Source organism: Macrosteles quadrilineatus, unplaced genomic scaffold (genome assembly GCF_028750875.1).
Source record: "Macrosteles quadrilineatus isolate MER2022 unplaced genomic scaffold, UCM_ALF_1.0 Scaffold_3__2_contigs__length_128488019, whole genome shotgun sequence".
Lineage (NCBI taxonomy): Eukaryota > Metazoa > Arthropoda > Insecta > Hemiptera > Cicadellidae > Macrosteles > Macrosteles quadrilineatus.
The window spans coordinates 97,755,218-97,776,386 of NW_026542596.1; the positions used below are offsets into that span (position 1 = coordinate 97,755,218).

At 36.3% G+C, this 21,169-nt stretch overlaps 3 protein-coding genes across 5 annotated transcripts in view; all 3 read left to right on the plus strand.

Annotated features, from left to right (window-relative positions):
- LOC128990402 (CD151 antigen-like) overlaps positions 1 to 3,640 on the plus strand; it is a 47,390-nt gene extending 43,750 nt beyond the window's left edge. The window contains exons 5-6 of the mRNA XM_054412750.1: positions 1,360 to 1,515; positions 3,215 to 3,640. Coding sequence (XP_054268725.1) covers positions 1,360 to 1,515; positions 3,215 to 3,364 — 306 coding nt within the window. The 3' untranslated portion in view covers positions 3,365 to 3,640. The remainder of the gene's footprint in view (positions 1 to 1,359; positions 1,516 to 3,214) is intronic.
- A 1,476-nt stretch (positions 3,641 to 5,116) lies between these two features.
- On the plus strand, positions 5,117 to 14,504 carry LOC128989400 (probable cytochrome P450 6a14). Its single transcript, XM_054411290.1, has 5 exons — positions 5,117 to 5,186; positions 6,684 to 7,760; positions 9,212 to 9,336; positions 10,993 to 11,105; positions 14,306 to 14,504. Exons 1-5 carry the CDS (start codon positions 5,117 to 5,119, stop codon positions 14,502 to 14,504), a joined length of 1,584 nt encoding a protein of 527 aa, XP_054267265.1.
- LOC128988555 (uncharacterized) overlaps positions 14,421 to 21,169 on the plus strand; it is a 103,483-nt gene continuing 96,734 nt past the window's right edge. For 2 of the 3 annotated variants that reach the window (XM_054409944.1, XM_054409945.1), the window contains exon 1: positions 14,421 to 14,671. The gene's annotated coding sequence lies outside the window, so the exon portion shown is untranslated. The remainder of the gene's footprint in view (positions 14,672 to 21,169) is intronic. The other variant, XM_054409946.1, reaches the window with a different exon arrangement.

Here is a 21,169-nt window from a genome sequence, read left to right on the forward strand (position 1 = left end):
CGGTTCAAATCAGCATTCCAAAGTAAGCAACTTTCAAGTTTATTCCCCATGTCTCCCCAAACCAGAGAAAAGTCTGAATTAAGGGGTTGAGAATGATAATTTATTTAGCCAGTAAATATTTCATGCTAATTCGGCAGTATCGGTATGTCAAATTACAATCCCGGCTCTGTTAGTTCAGGTGGGCAACTCATTACGAATTTACCTGCCTGTATATGGCAGAGCTATTGCTGAAACATTCACACGTTATAAGTATATCTTAATTTTGTTTTCCTCATTAAGGCCATGAAGGAATCAGAGAATTTAGATGCTTGATAGTTCGGCTGGGCGCACACTGATCCAGCATTTCACCTGAAGCAAAATGTTGCACAACGATTTGCTTGAAGCGTTTTGTTTATTTGCTTCTCCAGTGTGCGGGAGGTTCAAGCATGGTTTCAAGAAAAATTAAGAAAAATAAAAATTAGAATTACATATTATGTCTACTCGTCTTATACTGCAGTATTGTTTTAACATATGTGACAAGGAAGTCGACTATTGCTGTATGTCAGTTTTTGCAAAATGCTGGACTAAATAGAAAGACAACATTGGTTTCCCCCAATCAATCTGTTGATAGACAGCTTTCCTCTCAGAAATTAAATCAGATCCAGGGAAATTTTACAATCATTGTCGAATAAATGCTATACTATTTTATGGAAAGGGTTTTAAATACCATAAGAAATTATTATTAGATAGTGTCGTGATGGTTAAATAGGTAATGATTAATGAACTGAATAACCTTGATAATTTCTTAATTATTTTACTACTTTGCATGACAACCAAAATGTTAGCAAGAAAAATTAACAACAGTATTGTTCAATATAAATTCAAAATATAATTGTTAAGTTATAACGCAACTTCTGAATTCATTTTTCAAAGAAGAGTTATTTTTTAATCAACAAACGGTCAATTGAATTTTGAAAGCCACTTAAGCTTTACTAGCTAGAAAGGATTTGGCGCATGCGCAGAACGTTTTGCTCCTTGAAACATCAAACATCGTGCTGTATGGGATCCATTCGTCGAGCAACTGCTCAAATGTTTCAAGGCGTTGCGAGGCGCCTCGCAACATTTGCTTGATCAGTATGCGGCGTCCCATTGAAATACATGGGGTGCTCGTACCCAGCGAAACATTTTGCCTCGCAACACTTGCTTCAGGTGAAATGCTTGATCTGTGTGCGTCCGGCCTAAGGGAGGTCTGATATACAACTGTGGGCAAAAATAAGAAAATATGTCTTCCAACCTGAAATCCTCCGCAAAGATGCTCCTCCCTGTTAAGAACAGGAAGCTTAAGGCTTTGTAAATGTTATGGTCTATTCCTCTTCACAGTTGGAGTGCTGTGGTGTCAACAGCTTCGAGGATTGGCAGTATTCTGTGTGGAAGCGGCAAAGTTCTGAGGCTCCTGTGAGAGTTCCAGACACTTGCTGCCTCAGTCCTAGTCCAGGCTGTGGCCGAAGCATCAACCCCAGCAACATCTTCTATGCGGTACGTAATACACCAGTAAACAACTTGGAGACACTTACATGGTGTCCCACTTTATCGTATATTGTATACTCAAATAATGTCTATGCTATAACAAAATATCATAAAGGCTACAACCCATGTCTGAGGTTTTAGGAGGAAAGCCACAGGGAATGCTCCTCCGAGAATACTGTTCTGGAGCCGCATCTGGCCTCAACCAGTCAACTTTTGATGTTAACTCAAGCTTTTTCTTAAAGGATAGGCCTAGTTACTGAACATGTTCAATTGTGCTCATGAAAAAAGAGAGATCTTTGTAATAGCATATTGCGTTACTAGTCCGGACTGGACGAGTGTGGTCGTGGGATTACCATACGAGTCCAGTAAACACATTTTGGACGAGAAACGTAGAATATTTTTTTCCTACAGTCACCCGACAAAGTGAGCTTCCTTGCACAGGTTATAGTACAGAAAGCCTTACTTTGGTGCACAGTTTTTACTTTGGCGAACACCAGTATTCCAACCAAACAACACAAAACAGCGTGCTTTTATTAGGCACGTAATACGTGAACGCTTGAAAATAAGTTGGCAACACTTAAAGATATTACGACTACGATCAGCTGGTGCAGCGTTTCCCTTTTTGTTCAATGTTTAGATTTCACCTAACTTAAAAACGTGTTGTATAGTGTTTGAAAAACTAATTATTTATATAATTGATAGAGTAACTGTAGGAAAAATATAATGTGTAACACGAGTGCAAACTGCCTTTGCTGCACTCGAGAAACTTTCCAAAAGTAAACATTCCAGTAAACATTTCACTCGTGTGCAGCAAAAAATGTCACTTTGTCCACTAGTTACACAAATTAACTTTTGCCATGCTACTCTATGCTGACCTAAGAATAAAAAAAAACCTGTTTAAGTTATATATTCGCACCGACTTAACGACCAACAATAACTACTGAGAGAGGTTAAGTTTTTGTTTATAACCACTTCTTCCCAAATATGATCAGCTGTTGTCCGGTAAAAGCTCATTACAGTACAATAAAACACAGTACAACCAGTAATAAAACAGTATAATGAAACCCTATTTGATTAAGCTGGTGGCAAAAAAAGCTGTTTTCCGGACTAATTTCATGTGTGGAAAGTCTATTAAAACAGTGTAGTATGGTGAAAAAGAATTATTTGATCACTATATAAAGCTTGAAAGACTTGAATGACCTAAGTTTCATATAGGAAACTTAGGTCATTCAAGTTTTTGAAACTAGAATTGAAAATAAAAAAAATATAGAAACTGACTCGTCCATAGGTTAGTTATTGATAAATTAATAACTACAGTGGAACTTTGATAACAAGACCCTTCTTAGCACGTCATCCTCGATAACAAGTGTCATTTTCTTATTCTCTAGAATTTAGGTTACCTTCCCCTAACATAAAGGTTCTACTGTAAATTCTTTGAGTGTAAGTATTCTTCAAGCTTTAATTATTCTTTGAGGTACAAGTATTATTTGAGGTACCACCGGCACAAGTACTCTTTGAGGTACCACCGTTACAAGTATTCTTTGAGGTACCACCGGTACAAGTATTCTTTGATGTACCACCGGTACAAGTATTCTTTGAGGTACCACCAGTACAAGTATTCTTTGAGGTACCACCGGTACAAGTATTCTTTGAGGTTTATGCCTTCAAGTGGTCCACTGTTTATCTATCTTATGATCTGCTTGTACAGGGCTGCAAGGACGGGTTTGTGGAGGTGTTAGTGGAGCAGCTAAACATCATAGGAGCGGTGGGTCTGGGTCTCTGTGTGATCCAAGTCTTCGGCATGATTCTGTCCTGCTGTCTCTACCTCAAACTTCGCTACATTACCGACTACGTCTGACTTCAGAATCTTCAAGATTCCGTCCACCTGTACTTAGTCAGTGGTCAGAGACATTCAGAGATCACTCTAATCCGTCAATTCTGTCATTGATGTTTGCTTTATTTATTTTCATTAAAAGATCTTCGCAACGCCTAGTGTATGTGTAACAGTTAGACTAATAAGGAAAATGAAGCTTGTTATCTTTGTTCCTTTATGTTTAATGTACTAACATGTAAGTTCTGTTGAAGTGTATATATGTAGGGAATATATGTGTAAATAAATATACCAGTAACTGAATTTTGTAGTATATGTGTTTTATTTTGTAATCTTAGTCTTTGAAGGATGGGTACTTGTGTGGTATCTTGGTGTTGTCTGGCAATGTTATAGAAAGAGCTCCCACCCTCGTCTCTTGAGCTACTAAGGCTAATTTATTGGATGCAACTCTACTTCCACTTACAACAATCTTTTCGATCATATCTCATCTAAAAATCTAAAATCTTGTACCTGACAAAACTTGTACTGCAGCCAGGGATTTTATTTAATTTCATTTTTGATTTTTTGTTTTTGATCACGGCTGATGTTAATATTCCCATGATAGCGGGAGATGTTGAGGGATCACGATTCAGCCCCGATTGTGGGTGGCGATAACAATGTCCCCTTAATAGAGGGAAATGTTCACAATTTTGCTTTGATTGCAGGCAATTCTTTTTGCATTTCTTTTCCACCCGCGACTCCTGGCTTGATCCACCACTGATATTAGACAAGACAATCAAAGTCTTAGCAATTATCACAAAGTATCATCTCAATTAAACACATTTGAGCAACAAAAACTCCATTTTCTGAATTAATTTAAGACGTTGGCTGCTAAAAATCAAGAAAAGATGAATTTTTTATTCTTATTGAGGAATTACAAGTTTTGAGAGCTGTATGCTTGTGACAACCAAATATTAAAAAAAATCTTTTATTTGTTCTTATAAAAATCGTACTTACATGTTTAATGGACACATAATAATATACCAATTTTTAAATTATTACGTTTTTAATATTCTAATATAAGTACCATTAAACCTTTGGGCCATTTTCTAAAAAATAAGTTTGTGTGCCTCGTGTTAAGAATTAATGTAAAATGCCATTGGCACTAAGAAAAATCCACAGTTGGGTGGTGAAAGGGCGGCAAATTTATAACTTGCCCCCTTTCCCTAGAAAGATTTGTAGCTGCTGCCCTGGTTGTTACAGGCTTAAGCTACGTTCGAATACTGAATTGTATACATAAGAAACAAACAAATAATCAAATCAATCTAATAGAGGAAACACCTAATTAATTGTGGTGATTCTTAAATTCTTAATATTTTGTCAGATTTGTTTATTTATTCTGTTTGTTCTTTGTTTGAAGTTCATTGTTGGTGATGGCGAGTTAATGTTGTTCAAAGGTTTATTGGGGACATTTTCCATCACAATGGAAAATACCATCATTTTTTTTACCATCGTGAATGTCCCAATAAACCTTTGAACAACATTATTCTGTTTGATTGTTATTTTAATTCTAGGATCGGTTTCAAATTTAATTTAGGTTTAATAAAATCTAAGTTTTCTTCTGAAAAGGTTTATTACAAATTTAGTTTAAGATGAGATTGGCAGGTCATATAATAAGAAAAGAAGACAACACTTTACCAACGGAAGTACTGTTGTAGAACCACCCAGAAGTAAGAAGTCCCCTAGGTACCAAGTAGAAAATGACATAAGAAAACTGGGTAGAAGGAAGGAGGATGCAAGATGCAGAGATGTATGGTGGCAGTGTGCTGGGGAGGCCAAGTACCATTTAGGGTACCAGTGGCCACAGCAAGTAAGTAAGTAAGTAAGTAAGTATTACAATATTACATGACTAGTGCACCTGTTGCTCGAATTCGAGCAATTGCAAAGTATTACAGGTGTTATTTCAAAACAATTATAAAAATAAAACAAAATAAGTAACAAGAACAAAAACCAAAAACTACTCATGTAATGTTACAATGTGCAAACCACAAGCAACAAGAGGTTGATCGTTAAAGTCAAAATCATGGTAAAATGTTCTGGATGTTGCCCTTTTGGCCAGGATCAAAAACAGCAACAGTGATTAAGAGTTCGATCTTAATGGAACTGCTATCTTTTGCAGGCAACTCAAAAGGCATGCAACTACTTCTTGGGCCCATAGCGCATCACATGCAGAATATGGCTGGGTGCTTATAGTGCTCGCCTAAGAATGAAAGGTTGCACAATTGATCCTAAAAAAGTCAGTAGCTTTTTGGTGGTTCGAAACTGGATCCAGCTGTCACCTGATCATTGAGCTTTAAATCAAATAACCCTGGCTAATAAAACAGATATTATTAGTCAGTAAAAAAGCTATAGATCATCTCACTCCATTCTATACTAATTCTTAATCATATTTATTTGGGTAAATAATATGCACGTAGGTGGTGTTTTCATCTCAATACTGTAATGAGAATAAGACTATAGACTAACCAACACAAGTAGACTTCTCACCCCATTGTAAATTTTGAAGCACGTTTTTCGTGTCTAGTTCATGTACAGTGACAGTGGGCGCTAGTGTTGAAAAAATTTTGTTCCTATTATTTTAGGGTTAATCTTTATTTGTGCTTTACTGTTTGGTTATATAACTAGGGGATAAGTTATTGTTTATGATTAGATCGTATTGTTTGGTTAAACGAGGTTTTGAATGACTGTAATAACGGGAAACAAATTGTAAACAAAACAGAACCTCTACATAGACCATACTGTACAGAACTAACAATAAAATTGTCATCAGCTGTTTCATTAGGATGAGAAATCTACTAAGGGAGTATGTTTTATCTATGATACTATGTCAAGTGCCAGAATATTAACACAGGCAATTGAGCATTATCTTGTTTTGTCAGTGCAAACCCCTGTACACTGTATAGGAGTTTTCCATTACTTTTATCTAATGGATTGTATTATCATTTTGTTCCCTTGGAAAACCTGCTAGTATCGATAAATGTGTAGTGTACTTTGAACATCAGCTTTTCTTTACTTTTAGAAATATTTGGAAGTTTTTAGTTTGATATTGTTCTTGACAAGTGCTTTGCAATGTTTGTATTTTTTATACTAACACTGGTTACTGTGCTATGTTTTATATATTGGTTTTTAACAAAAAATAACAACTATTGGAAGGACAAAGGTATTCAATACATTGAACCTGCTTTCTTCTATGGCAGTTGTAAAGATGAAGTATTAAACAAAGCATCATGGAGAGAATTTCCTAGAAAATGTTACAAAAAGTTCAAAAACCACCAATTTGGAGGAATATTCTATTTGAATTTTCCAGCATTGTACGTCTGTGATGTTAAGGTTATTGAGACAATTTTAGTAGAAGATTTTTCATTCTTTAAAGACAGGTGGGTGAAATTTAAAAACCCTTTAGTAGATTCGCTCACATTCGGCAAAGGAGAAGAATGGCGTGAAAGACGTCTTAGAATTGCTCCAGCCTTTGGTCCTGGCAAAGTACGGGGTATGTTTCAGCAGATATTTGGTGCTACGGATGGAATACTTAAAGAAATTGAAGACCAAAATGCAAGAGAAGAATGTATAGAAATAGAAAATTTAGCAAACCAGTTCTCTATAGATGTAATGTCCAGTTGTTTGTTTGGAGTAAATATGCTTCACTCCCGTGAAGCCATTCTGATTAAAAAAGCCCTCGATGAAATGTACGTTGTTTCAAAAAGTCACCCGATAATAACGATGATAGGGTTGAAGTATCCAAAAATTTTTGATTTTCTATACATGATCAAGGGCTATCGAGATGCAATTATTTCCTACGTGAATGTAATCAATGACATAATTCAATTTCGGGCGACAAACAAAACCAAAAGAAACGATATTCTTCAAGTTATGCTAGACTTGGAAGATCAAGACGAGGAAATAAGTGAAAATGTGAACAAATCTAAAGCTGAGCAAACTAATGAAAATAATGCAACTGTTACCTCTCAAAAATCTAAACATATTTTCAGCCATGAATTAATTGCTGCAACAATACATAACTTTTACCACGCAGGTATCAAGCCAACAGCCGTAACCATTATGTTTGCTCTTTATGAAATCGCTAGACATCCAGAAATCCAGGATAATTTAGTAGAAGAAGTAAAATCATCATTGACAAAATACAAGGGATGGAACCCTTGTGCTCTTGAACACATGACATACTTGGATCAGGTTATTCAAGAGACTCTCAGGCTATACAGCTTCAACATTTCACTGTCTAGAGTCTTGACCAAACCCTACACCTTGCCTGGGACTAACGTAACTCTAGATGAGGGAATGAATGTTTTTGTTCCAATCGATGCCATTCACAGAGACCCAGAGTTTTATCCGGAACCAGAGAAATTCAGACCTGAGAGATTCGATGGTATTGATAAGTACTTTTATTTAATTTTCTATTAAACTTTGGTCCATTTCCAAGCTATCAAAAAGATTTTGACCTTTCTAGGATTGGGCCAACAATCTTCTGATTTTAATAAGCTTAAAGTACAAGTACTCCATAGATGGACTCTTTTAAACAATATGTATACCAATAAATTAGAATAGCCTCGTAGCTTAGTGGTTATGGTGCTTGCTTTGTAACAAAAAGATTAGCTGCTCAATCCTGAGAAGAGTCAGCAGCATTTTGATGGCTCAAAATAAAGATCACAGCTGTCTGTGGTTTTCAGGCTTTCCCAAAGGTCAACACTAAAGAAACAGCTGTTCCTAGTCGTAAAACAGACCACAAAGATTATGATACTCCATTCTTCTCGCTATGCTTCCATTCTACTCACCATACAGTTACTCACCATATCACATTTAGCTTAAAATAATACAACTAAAAAAAGTGTTCTGCTGCCTTAAAGGATTTTGATTTATTTATTGATTGAATTCCTTTTTTGAAGAATAAACTTCTTGTTGTAAATAATTTGAATTAGAGTAGCATCAAAGCAAACTCGTTATTGTCTAAAAAAATATTCTTCTCATTTAAATAAGACAGCCAAGGGTGACTACTGACTGACTACCTTACCTTTTGGTGACAATCATAAGCAGCCCACACACTACACCATGCCAAAAACAGATGAAACGTGCAATTGTGTCGTGAACACCGTACAAGCACGGTGTGCATTGACATGGCTCAGTGGAAATGAAAACGAGTTTGATTTTTGACGTGCCATTCCAAAACACGCCGTTTTGACGTGCCAGTGTGTAGGCGGTCCCGTGCCAGGTTCTGGTATTTAAAAAAATTTCGACAGGGATTGACCCTATAATAGTTATTCTTTCTTATTAGTTTTTTATTGTACAGCATTTTGTCTTTGGCATGACCATCGATATTTATATTATAACACAATTGATTCAAATCAAATCAAATCAAATCAAATTACATGATTACATGCTGTATGTGATGCGTGAGCCGAGATGCAGTCATGGTTCTCTATATTATATTATAGAGCACACATCCTCCACCACAGTCCTGTGAACCGAGTGCTGTGTTTGTATATCTGTTTGGCAGAGGTGTAAGGTCTGGACTAACCTAAGGCGGTTTAGTGCTGTGTAGTATATATTTTTTAATAATTAATTAAGTATGTTCTTAAAACATGCCATATGTGTGTGTTCTGCATTTAATTTTTACGAATAGACGATGCAATTTGGCAGGTTGCAGGCTTCACTGAAGATCAATTGTGAGGGCAACAACGTCCCGTGCTAGGGCACGACGTGCCATGCACGTGTAGTGTGTGGGCCACTTAAACGGTGCCAGACAGAAACCGCGTACTTACATATTGCTTGTTGAATAATGCACTCTGGTGAGCACAATATAAACTAATCTAATGGCTACAGGTCATCACTACAAGCCTACCTCTACGTTCCTTCCCTTCGGCCAAGGCCCTCGCATCTGTGTGGCTATCCGCATGGCTGTCACTACAGTCAAACTCTGCCTTGCTCGCATATTGGCTCAATACCAGGTAATTACTATAGTTCGGCCGCTTAGAAAACGACCTGCGCGCTAATGCTAAACCAATGCTAGAGGAGGTCGCTTTCTAAGCGGCCGAACTATAGCTGGATAGTCAGTGCTCAATTTGTGGGGGAACGTGTCGGAATGGAGTTCCCCTACCTCTCTTTCGGAAAGATAATACCCCCGCCGCAGCAAACCTGCAGACTAAGCGAATTTCCATTTGCCTGATTGGATTTACACTAAAATGTCTCCTTAAAAATATCACATTTATACCCTATTTAAATAGAATCAGTTTAACACATACTTAGGTTTGCTGCAACAGGGAGGGTATAAGTGTTTTTTGATGTAAAATGTTAATAGTTAGTAAGAAATTAAAACATTTTCCAAATTTGGGCAAAATATGTTCATAAACAAGCAAACTACAACAGTTTACTTATTCTCCTTAAGAATAACATGGGAATTTTAAATTAACAATTTCTCCGTAACCATTAGGCGCATTATAACGCTTCAATATACTAAATTATTTGTTTTTTTAAGCTCTACAAAATAGTTTGGAAAGAAATTACAAAATTCTATGTTTTTTTGGTCAAGAATTGGAAAAACCCATTTTTACCCCATAAAAGCCCCCACAAACCCCCGTTCCCATGGTCCGATCATGCTGGTTCGCGAACTCGTTCGAATAAACGTAGGTTTACACGTTTGTACCAAATTTCATCAAAATCGGATCATTTTTGCTCGAGTTATCGCGCTAACGGACATATATATATATATATATATATATATATATATATGAATTTGAACGGATGGTGTTTTTGGCCTCTAGGGACCTCAAAATGAAAAAAAAATCAGTCCCGGGTCCAGGTCTTACCATGAGTACTACGGTAATAGCTTATTCCCTATGTGGGAAATTCGCTAAAATTCCCTATATGGGAAATTCGCTAAAAATATTGGTATAAATAGGTACTAATTACATTAAATTAGTTACAGATCTGGTACCTCATTTTTTACAAATCAAGCACTGCGGACAACATTTTATGATGGTATTGTCACTAGGTGGTACCTATGGTATTTCAGATAGTCAAAAGTCAAATAACAATTTTGACTAGTTACTTACCTCTGTTAATTCAATAGCTTATATAACCATTGACAGTTTATTTTTGTTGGGATACAATAAGAATAACTAGCCTATATGTGTCATACAAAAGATTGTTTTACAAATTCAAGATGTGCTCTGACGTTGTTCTTTCCTTATAAGCAGACTATGCTTTCAGTACAGTATATGTTGACAATCAGGTAACAGCCAGGTGTCATGGTTTTTGGACTTTAATTCACCAAGGTCGATGGTCTGGTATGTAGCTTATGAGGAATTAACTCTGACTGAGGTAGAGACCCTCAAAAACACAGCCCAGGTATAAGTTGACGAGATGAGTGGATGTGTTACACTTCTCAGGGGTTTTGAAACTTTTACCCTCCTTTTCTCTGTGCCCACAGCTGAATTGTGATGATATTTGATTTTGTGTTTACAAAATGGAGAAAAGAATTAAAAATATTGCTCAACGCTTAATTGAACCCATCAATAATGCCTGGGAATTTGAGGGTTAAATTGATTATTTTAATAGTTAATTACTTTCACAAATTTCTTAATATTGATCAACACATTTTCCAGGTGAAGATTGCAGACAAGATGCAGCTTCCCCTGGAGCTGATTCCGAGTGAGTTCTACCCCAGACCTAAGGGTGGCATGTGGCTGCAGTTTGTGCCAAGAGAAAATGTCACACAGTAACTTATATGTTAATCATGGGACCATTGCTATCTGTAATTTATAATCCTATCCTGTACTAATTAAAGTATGATTTAACACACTCTATGACTTCAGATTTATGATTTTGGTACCTAAAGATGTGGAAAAACTTTCTACAACGTGCAAGGTAGAATAAGATTATTTTCCTACATATATCAATGTTCTGTGGTTTTTAAGTAATTGAAGGAAACTGTATATTTGAGTTCCAAACTTGTTTACATATGTAATTTGTCTTGTAAGGTTTATTTATGTGAATAAAATGTGGGAGCCTCTAAACCAGAGATCTATAAACCCTTTTGACATCCTATTGTTATCCAAATATTTTGTAGGTTGAAAATTCTTCCAAATCATTGTAGAGTTCATAAAAATGCACTAAAGTAGTGTGAATTCAGTAATTCATTTGACAGTATTATACCAGTGGAATGCTGCAATTGATAAATACCAACATTTTATCAACGCCTGCAACTAAACGACGCTAACCGTTCAATTGGCGCGTGTATTATAGTAGTATCATAAGTTTGGAAGGAGCTAAAAAATCGCGTTGGACACAGAAACCAGACCAAGGACGTCAACATGTCATTCAGCGAAAGGTTCATCCTTTGGAAAGTAACGCACCTACAACATTATCGGCATTGCCTTTAGAGGACTGGATTGCGATATGTTCGGCTAAATGACCGACACTCGAAAAGGGAATAGATACTAATTTTGTGATTGTAAAATGTAATAGTGGCATATAAACCATAGTATCTGGATTGTTGTAGGTTTATAATATAGATATATAATTTTTGCGTTAAGGTTTCACCTTTGAAACGCAAACTACCACAGATACGACAATAGTATTATAATAAGTATAAGAGTTTACATACTTATTCCCTTCTTTGTGGTATTACTGCTTTGCTTATACCTGCCGATTGCTTGGGGCAGAATTAAAAATGAAGGTTTTGCTGATCGAGATTGGTTTTGAGATTTTTAGTGCTTGCACAACGCTCAGAAACGCTTTTTCCTACAGTTACTAAACAAAGTGGGCTTCCTTGCACTGATTAGAGCACGCCAAGTAGTAAATTGGGGCATTTACTTGATTTTGCCGCACTAATTTTTTTGCCGTACTCATTTTTTCCCGATTTCGTTCAAAGCTTGTTAACCTAACCCAAAAACGTGTTGTATAGTGTTTGAAAGACCATAGTTATTTCGTTATTTGTATAGTTATTTGTATTTTGTCTATACAGTAGTTATTTGTAAAAACTAGTGGGCGAAGTAGAACGCTGCACACGAGAGAAATGTTTACGCAGGCGAGTGTGGAAAGTTTCTCGAGTGCAGCTAAGGCAGTTTGCACTCGCGTTACACGTTATATTTTTCCTACATTTACTATAAAGCATATAAATAATTGATCTTTCAAACACTATACAACACTATTTAGGTTAGGATGTTAAATCCAAACATTGAACGAAATGGGAAACGCTGCACCATGTGATCGTAGTCTAAATATCTTTAAGTGTTGCCAACTTATTTTCAAGCGTTCACGTATTAGGTACGTGCCTAATAAATGCACGTTGTTTTTTGTTGATTGGTTGGAATACTGGTGTGCGGAAAAAAACGGCAAAATTAAGTAGATGCAGCAATTAGCAACTTTCTGTACGGAACTGTAATATGCTTTATAGTAGTTTAACTGTAGGAAAAAATGTAATGTGTAACGCGAGTGCAAAGTGTCACTTCGCACACTAGTTAAGTACACAAATAACTATTTCCAAAACATGATGATTTGTTTTACATAATGTGATAAAATAATGAAAAATGTGTTTTTACAATTATTATTGTAGACATTTATACAGTGTAGCTAACTTGTAAAACAAAATATTCTTGGTACAGTACTAGGTTTTTAATATATTTGGCAAAGCTGCTAAAATTCATTCAACGTAGTACAAAAATCGTGATAAATAATGGTTTTAACGAATTTCTCTATAAGGAAGTAGCTATTACCGTAGGTGGCATTAGGCCCGGGACCGATTTACGTTTTCATTTTGATGTCCCCAGAGGCCAAAAACACCATTCGTTCAAATTTTTATATATGTATATATATAGATTTATATATATATATGTGTCCTTGAACACGATAACTTGAGTAATTTGTGTCCGATTTTGATAAAATTTAGTTTGAAGGTGTAAAGTGGCATAAACTTGAATGAGTTCGCGAACCAGCATGATCGGACCATGGGAACGGGGTTTTACGGGGGGTTTTATGGGGTAAAAATTGGTTTTTCGAATTCTTGATCCTCTAAACCCCAATTTCTTCTCAGACCTTTTTGGAGAGCTTTAAAAAACAAATAATTCAGTATATCAACTTTTTTTGTATAATAATTAGTTACGGATAAAATTCAAAAAATTGTTATTTAAAATTCCCATGTTATTCTTATGGAGAATATTGTAAAATGTTGTAGTTTGCTTGTTTATGGATATATTTTGCGACCATTCCGGCGACCCTTTTGATCAAACTTGGTAAATTTATTTATTTTGTACTAAGTTATTAATATTAAAAAAACAGATTTTTTCATCCTCCCCGTAGCCTATGTACTCATAAAACCTAATGTTAATTAAATACATTTAATTGAAAATAAATTCAGACAACTGGAAATTCACTTAGTCGGCAGGTTTGCTGCGGCGGGGGTATTGAGTTTAATTATTTACTTAAGACGCTCAAGTAGACAGTAGGCCTACGTCTGCATGAAAAATCTGAAGCCTATTTTCATCTCTCTCGTGCCCGGTTGACGTTTATAGTTTGTTACTAACTGGGACTCCAAGTGGTATGGAAGTTTGGATTAAATTAAATAAACTATACTGCATGAAAAAGTCTGTGCTACTCCGGGGCCGTTGGTAACCTCTTGAAGGCAATGAAAATTTACACATTAAAGCTTGATTAGTGTAATCTTAATTTTAAAATTAGTTAATACTGAAGCACATCGTAAACAATTTAGAAAAACACAAAAAAATTCAATGTGCTTGCTTGACTTGATTTATTTTATTTTAGTCAAAATTTACCCTAAGCCAATCCTATAAACCAAATGGAACCTCTTAAACCTGTCAAAGGTTTGGGTCCATCAGCATTCTTGTCTCTTTATTTTCTGATCCCTGTCTTCAGATATATTGCTCCCTGATGATCATTATTGTTCCCGCACCTGTCCAGAGTCCAGACCCTGATACCGGAAGCTACAGTGTTGTCCCGGTTGCCTGGGCAGCGACAACGACAACGCCACCTGGGGGAGGGGGAGAGAGAGAGAGAACACTACTCTGTTCTGTTTCTGTTCGTCTGTTTGTCAGTTCACCTGTCTCGTCTCGCACGCGAAACCAACGTCGCTGCGCTGTGTGCCGCGCCGGTTTTATAGTTTCATTGTTGCGTAGACTCTCTCTTGTGTTTTATTTGTGTTTTACCGTTTCATCCAGTGTTTTGTGTAATGTATCACCGTAGACTGGACGAGTATCTAGTAGCTTGTGTTGGATGCAGTGATCAGTGATCCGTGCAGTTCAATAACCTGGACTCAACATTGTACAGGTAACTTTTCTTATTTAATCAAATTATTCGTTGTTTGGTGTGCGAATAGATATTTTTGTTATACAATAATTCGTTACGGTACTGTATGGTCATGATTCGTGCTGTTTAGACTTGCAGTGGTGTTTACTGGTTTTTGCATGTTACTGCATAGGTCTATTTAGTTATAGGTTTTTTGTACTTTTACAACTTGACGTAGCCTGTCGTGACTTGCTCAAACTAAAACTGTTATCAACGGAATTGTTCAATTGTTAGAACTTTGCTATGAAAATCATCTTTATTTATCATTATGAGTGTCATTGTTATATTGTGACATGGACACAATGGTTTAGCATATTAACCTGATGATGGATTTGAGTGAAAGATAAGCGTTGATGAGTGAGAAATGCTTTGTTTTGTGTAGCTTTGTTACCTACCGTCTAACTCCAGTAAAACCAGATAGTTTATAAGCAGAACCATGTTACTAAATCAATGATAAAGAACAGCATGTTTAACCATCGAGAATAATAACAAAGTTAAATCTCTTTTCTCGGGATCGAACCAGCGACCCTTTGATTGTTGGTAGCCTACAGACCAACAGTAGCATTGTAACCACATGATGTTTGTATAGGCTACAGTAATATGAGATCAACTGCGAAGTGCGAATATGTGATCAAAAACCAAAGATAGAACCATAGATAAAACGTGTTGCTTAGTCTATGATAGAACGTGCATGTGCATGACGTTAGCTACCGTAACACGTTGATTCAGGAATGGCCAATGGGTACAGTTTATTTTATGAGGTTGATCTATTTATCTACAATCTTTATCTTTTGTATTTGAATCTATGCTATGCTTCGAAAAAGTTTAGACGGGTTCGTTTGGTGAGGTCAAGATAATCAATACTGAGAACAGATGGTTATGCTCTTTGGGAGTTGAACTTTTAACAAACATTTGTTTGTCAAGAAACAGCTGATGTTAGATAAACAAAGGTACTTGCACGAAGGACCATAGATAAAACACTACAGATCATCGCTATTTAATCCATTCTAAAAAAACCCGTACTGTGTTCATATTCAGATTATAACAGGTACTGTACGCATAGTAGGGCTACATGCTGTCTTTGTGAAATGTTACAGATGTTTTGTACTACATCTTAGCAATAGGTACGGTACTAAACTAAATGGTACTAAACAATCTCAGTTTACAATAAACAACCGGTTTATAATCTACCTTATATTCAAACAATGGTGCATAAAAAGCACGTTTCATTTAGAAGAATTGTTTGGTTGTTTACTTGTAGTGACCTAACGAACAGAAAGCTTACTTTTAGTAAAAAGTTTATTGTTGGTGATGTTGATTTTATGTTGTTCTGTTGCTCTGTGGGAATTTGTCTTCATTGATTAGTCAACTGGTTTTACTGACAAAACACAAAAGTCTGTGGTAAAACTGACAAGTCATGTTTTGGGATTTGGAATCTGATGCTCTTTAGTTGCGATGAAACCTATACCTATGCTGTTTTGTGGTTTGATTTATAAATTACTAGATTTGTCCAATGGCTATACATAATGTGTATATATATAGGTACAGTATATGAGTATATGCGTGTAATTTTTTCACTGATAACCTATTGCTATCCACTGATTCACTAGATTTGGCTAGTGCTTTGCTGTAGGGTGAGAAATCGTGGAAAGATATTATTTTTTAAACATTCTTAAAAAAAAGAAAAATAATTACACTTAATATATTATTTTTATCAAATATAATCTATCGTTTTTATCGGGCGTGCAGTATTACAAATTTGGTAACATTGGGAAACTTAGAACAAATATAGCCTATTGTTTATAAATTGCATGTAGGTAACGATTTTGACTTAATGTACTTGCCATACTTACTTTTATTCTGTAAACTACTTTCACAAGCATATCATAAACACCTTTCTATGCCTTGGGCAAATCCCTACAAAATGTAAAACATTGATATGTGATCTGTGTTTGTGATTTAGTGAAAATAATCTAATAGTTTACACGTGAACACGTGACACGCAAACTCACATAGACACATTCATAAGTTAGATAGATTAGATTAATTTGTCGCCATAAAGGGAAATGTCAGCTCAAGCCTGTCAAAATGTTATGACGTTTAAGCTCTTTACAATAAAACAGCTGATTCATAGAGTTTAATGCGTAATGAGTTAATGACGTCATTATTATCGCCTCGAGGGGTAGGACTAATTAAGGTTAGTCACTGTTACCGAACACTTTCCTGTAATGTTTAACTAACTTTTGACTTTGCCTAGAGATTAGTGCAGTAGGTCTATATGTGAGTCGATTAAAACTTAGTACTAAACTAATTGTTGATCTAAAAACGCTTTTGATTAAACCCCTAAAACAGTTTGGGTCAGGCTAGGATTATTGCATTTTATTCATGTAAGATATTATGAAATTCAATACAATTTATTTTGAAATTATGAAAATTGAATAGTTATCCTGATCTGACGCAACCTGTAAAAGTTAGGGTTAGTATCTTACAGATTTCGACCCTTAATGTATTCCCTAGAACTGTTCCATGTTAGTAATTTAAAAATATACTATAGTTTAAGATACTCAGTGACGGGTTCTGTTAAAGCGAAAAATTGGTCCTTCGAACCGGATTAACTAGAAATTAACCTTAATGTTAAAAGTTATATGTAATGTTTCTTTTTCTGAAAAATTGAATTGAATTGAAATGAATTTTGATTCCCATTTTTTATTAGTGTTTTTTTTTATTGAATCGGCTTATAGCGAACTGTGGACGCTAGGTTTTAGCTCGGGATTGTTTTCACATTACTGCAGTGGCTAAAGGTTGCGGCTTTATAACTTAGGCTAGATAAAATATTTGCGAATGGCGGGATTTGAACCCAGGACTTCCGAGACCAATGTGAAATCAATTGAAATGATGCCAGTAAATAAGCTTACCATTCTAACCTAACACAACTTGAATTTAAAATATTTAACACCGAATACGGGATTTCACTACGTGTTTAGGTACAAACAAAGACACCTCTTACACAAGCAGGTAACGTTTGCCCACTGCCATTCTCGGTTTCATTTACATCTTGTCATCCCAGGAACTCTTCTACAGCCTACTATTGGTCAGTTTTGCCACAAAAGGCATCACAGCTGTTTTGACCCAGTTACACAATGTTCTTCTTATTCGTGAGTTTACAGCTGCTCAGTTATAGTCTCCAGTATGAAGTCCTTTCGCTCCTCTCCTTCTTGGGATTCAGATTACAGGCTTGTCAATACTCCGTGAAGAGTTGTTATGTTTATTGCAGACTGACTCCAGACTCCAGTCCATCTGTGGACGATTTTACGAAGCAATTTCCTGCAAGTGTTGTTGGCGGGAAGAGGAGTTCTTTGATTGGATTTTGTGTTCCGTAACTGTTGAACCAAATGGATATTGGTATAGTAAAACAGTTTTGATTGCAATTAGAGATAAACAAAGATATTCCGTGCAGTTTATTAGTCTATTCGTGCTTAACGGAACATTAGTCAGAAATTAAAACGATGCATAACGGTTGCTACAAACTACTGTTATTACCAATGATTATGTATTTCTCGTTGACAAGGTACTGTGTTTTGGCTAAAGTCTACTAACTATGGCCATTTTATTTTTATATTACATTCTATTACCGTTGTACCCAGTATTACACTGGCTTTGTAACGGAAATAGAATGTCTTGTACTGTCCTTGGTTCAAGTTTCAACCATTTCACAGATACACAAGCCTATATGCATTTCTCAGCTCCTAGGTTTGTCTACCTTTCACTACGGATGGGCTAGACTTTCGATTTTAGTTCTATAGTTTCATGTAGTCGAATGAGCCAACTTTTTGACCAAGTCCAACTGAAATGACAACTTATCGTCGTAACCCACGTCAACTATCACAGCAACAACAGATAATATTTATGTACAACAATCTGCGAGTCTACCATCAACTGTGGTCTTTTAGAATAAAATAAAACATAGATGTCTACAAGTATCTAAAAGTCACTGCTTCTACTTTACCATGAATTTTGCTGGGTTTTCTATGGTTCAAAGCTTCAACTCTCTCGCAAAAAGCTAATGCGTTCTCACACCTCGACTTCCAGGTTTGTCCAGAACACGCTCACATACCAGGCCATCTATCATCCCTGTGGCTGCCTGAACCTCTGGTAGAGAGTGCGATTTGCCAGGAGAAAGTAGATTTGTTCACACTCAGCCACAGCCTCCGGACAACACGTGTGGGACTGATTGAATGTCCTTAGCAGTTTACCGTTGCCAGGACTGATCTTATCGCCGTGTTTGATGTGGCCGCTGTTTAATGGTATAGCACGTAGAGGGATTGTTCCGAAGATTGCCTATCACGATTAGTAAATATACTTTATCACGAAGATTTGGGATCTGGAATATCCGGTACTTGGGTGATAAAGTACTAAACCATAACAATGTTAGTACACAAAACTAGCCAAATCGGAAAACCATAAAAGAAACCCCGCATAGAGAAACGAGCCTACCATCTTGTGTTGACGTGTGGGCCTACATTTGTACAATTTGTCGTTTTTCTTTAATCTGGTTTGTAGTCTTCAATCAATGTGGTTTTACTTGGTGTTTTTCTACTTTTCCTGAAGTGTACTTAGGGAAATCTTGTTACCTCTGATACTTTTTCATCCGAGGCGATATCAGGTTCCAGATCCCAAAACCTTGTGAAACGGGTTTCGAAAATCATAACGAAAAGTTTCAGCAACATCACCTTGAATAACACAAAACTTATCATAATCAACAATTCACTTTATCAAAGGACATGTTTGAGTTTGCAACAATTACGAGTTAGGACTGTTATGTGTGCGATGTATCTTGACAAGACAAGACTAATCAATGCAGAGACCGTTTAGTTGTAGATGAGGAGTGATTGTGGTGACAACTCGCTCAAGGTAGGAAATCTTTAGTTAGGCATTCAAGCATTATTAGTCAATCTAGTTAGAACATTTTACAAAACTAGTCGATCTTACATTATGAGTCAGACGATTCCCACTCCCCCCATTTCCTATCCAATTCGGGTTAGAATTCTCAAATTGTAAAAAGTAAGAATCCGTGTTAGCTGATTCTAACTTCACTCTGAGACCACTTTGAAACATTGAGTCAGACGAAAGTCTTGTAATTTCCTTTCAGCAGACGTGAGGTTCATTAGGGACAAACCAGATCGGCGATCGTGCAAGAGGAATTAGCCGAGTTAGCCTCAAGGTCTTCGGCGTGGTGGACGTTCAGATACCAGAAGGCCGCGTGGCGAAGATGCGTGGGAAAGCTTACCAGTTTCTCCTCTGCACACATGTTACCGGTTACCACTTACCATATCCAAACACAGGTCGAGCTGGTATGCTCGGACATGCAACTCAAAGATTAGCATTTATCTGGGTAGTTGGTGTTCGTCTTGTAATCTGAATGTAGTCAGTAATGATGAATTATTCTCAAATAAATCTCTTCAGATTTAGCGCAAAAAACATAAAATTAAGAAACAAATCGTCGCACTTATTTTGTGTGAGTTGAGGTAAATTTCGATGATTTGGCTGGACTAATCTTCATGTACAAAATGTCGATCCACCCAGCTGACGTCGATCATTTGACGATCCTGGCCTGTCCAATGAAACAGCTGATCTTAGTTAGTACCAAGCTATATAAAGTATCTCATTCATCATACTCATTACCATATCTACTCATGCTTACATCCGCCATTCGTATTTCTAACGGAATATACAATTGCTTCTCGTGTATAATGATTGAATACTACATAAGAAATCATATTGGTTCTGTAACACCACCTTGTTTTATAGCGTTCTTAGTATTGTATGAATAAAAACGTTTTTTTGACGGAATTCTGTTTACGTATTTTCTTCATCTTGGTGGAACTCCCGATTCTGAAAAAAGGGTTATCGTACATTTAAAAATTATTTTTGCATGCAAAGAAGATCTCTGTTTTGTACTACAGTACGGTAGGTCAAGAAATGATGAATTTGGCATTCATACAATTGGCTATAGATACATTCCAAATTCATCAGTTGTTTCATCCTTGGTCGTTAGAGACATTTTTGTATTCGCTCTCGCTGTGTTTGCTTTGACACATTTGTCATGTATAAGACTTATAGAATATTTGTCTATTAAAATAATTTCCCATACTCAGTACATTGATAACAACATTGATGAGTCCCAAACCTAGTTAATACTATATCTGATGAAGCCTGTCTTACCCTCATCAACGCATTCTTGATTCAGTTAATTTAAAAAGTTTAAATAACTCAATTACTACCACAACTCAGTAACGGCGTAACGCTGGATGAACTGTAACGTTGCAAGCCAATTATTGCACCGGACACAGCCGAACGTAACTCTGGATTATCTAAGTATCGTTAATTACTGCAGCTTACATCACGCGGTTGAGTCTGTCGTGAGTGAGATGGTCGGTTATATAAAGGCAGAGCTTGACGCTGGTGGTCATTGACGCGTGA

Coding starts and splice junctions, on each gene's coding strand:
- LOC128989400 (XM_054411290.1), top strand. CDS start 5,117: ATGCAGAGATGTATGGTGGCAGTGTGCTGGGGAGGCCAAGTACCATTT. Junction 5,187..6,683: donor GGTACCAGTGGCCACAGCAA/GTAAGTAAGTAA, acceptor TGAATTTTCCAG/CATTGTACGTCTGTGATGTT. Junction 11,106..14,305: donor CCAAGAGAAAATGTCACACA/GTAACTTATATG, acceptor GCACCTGTCCAG/AGTCCAGACCCTGATACCGG.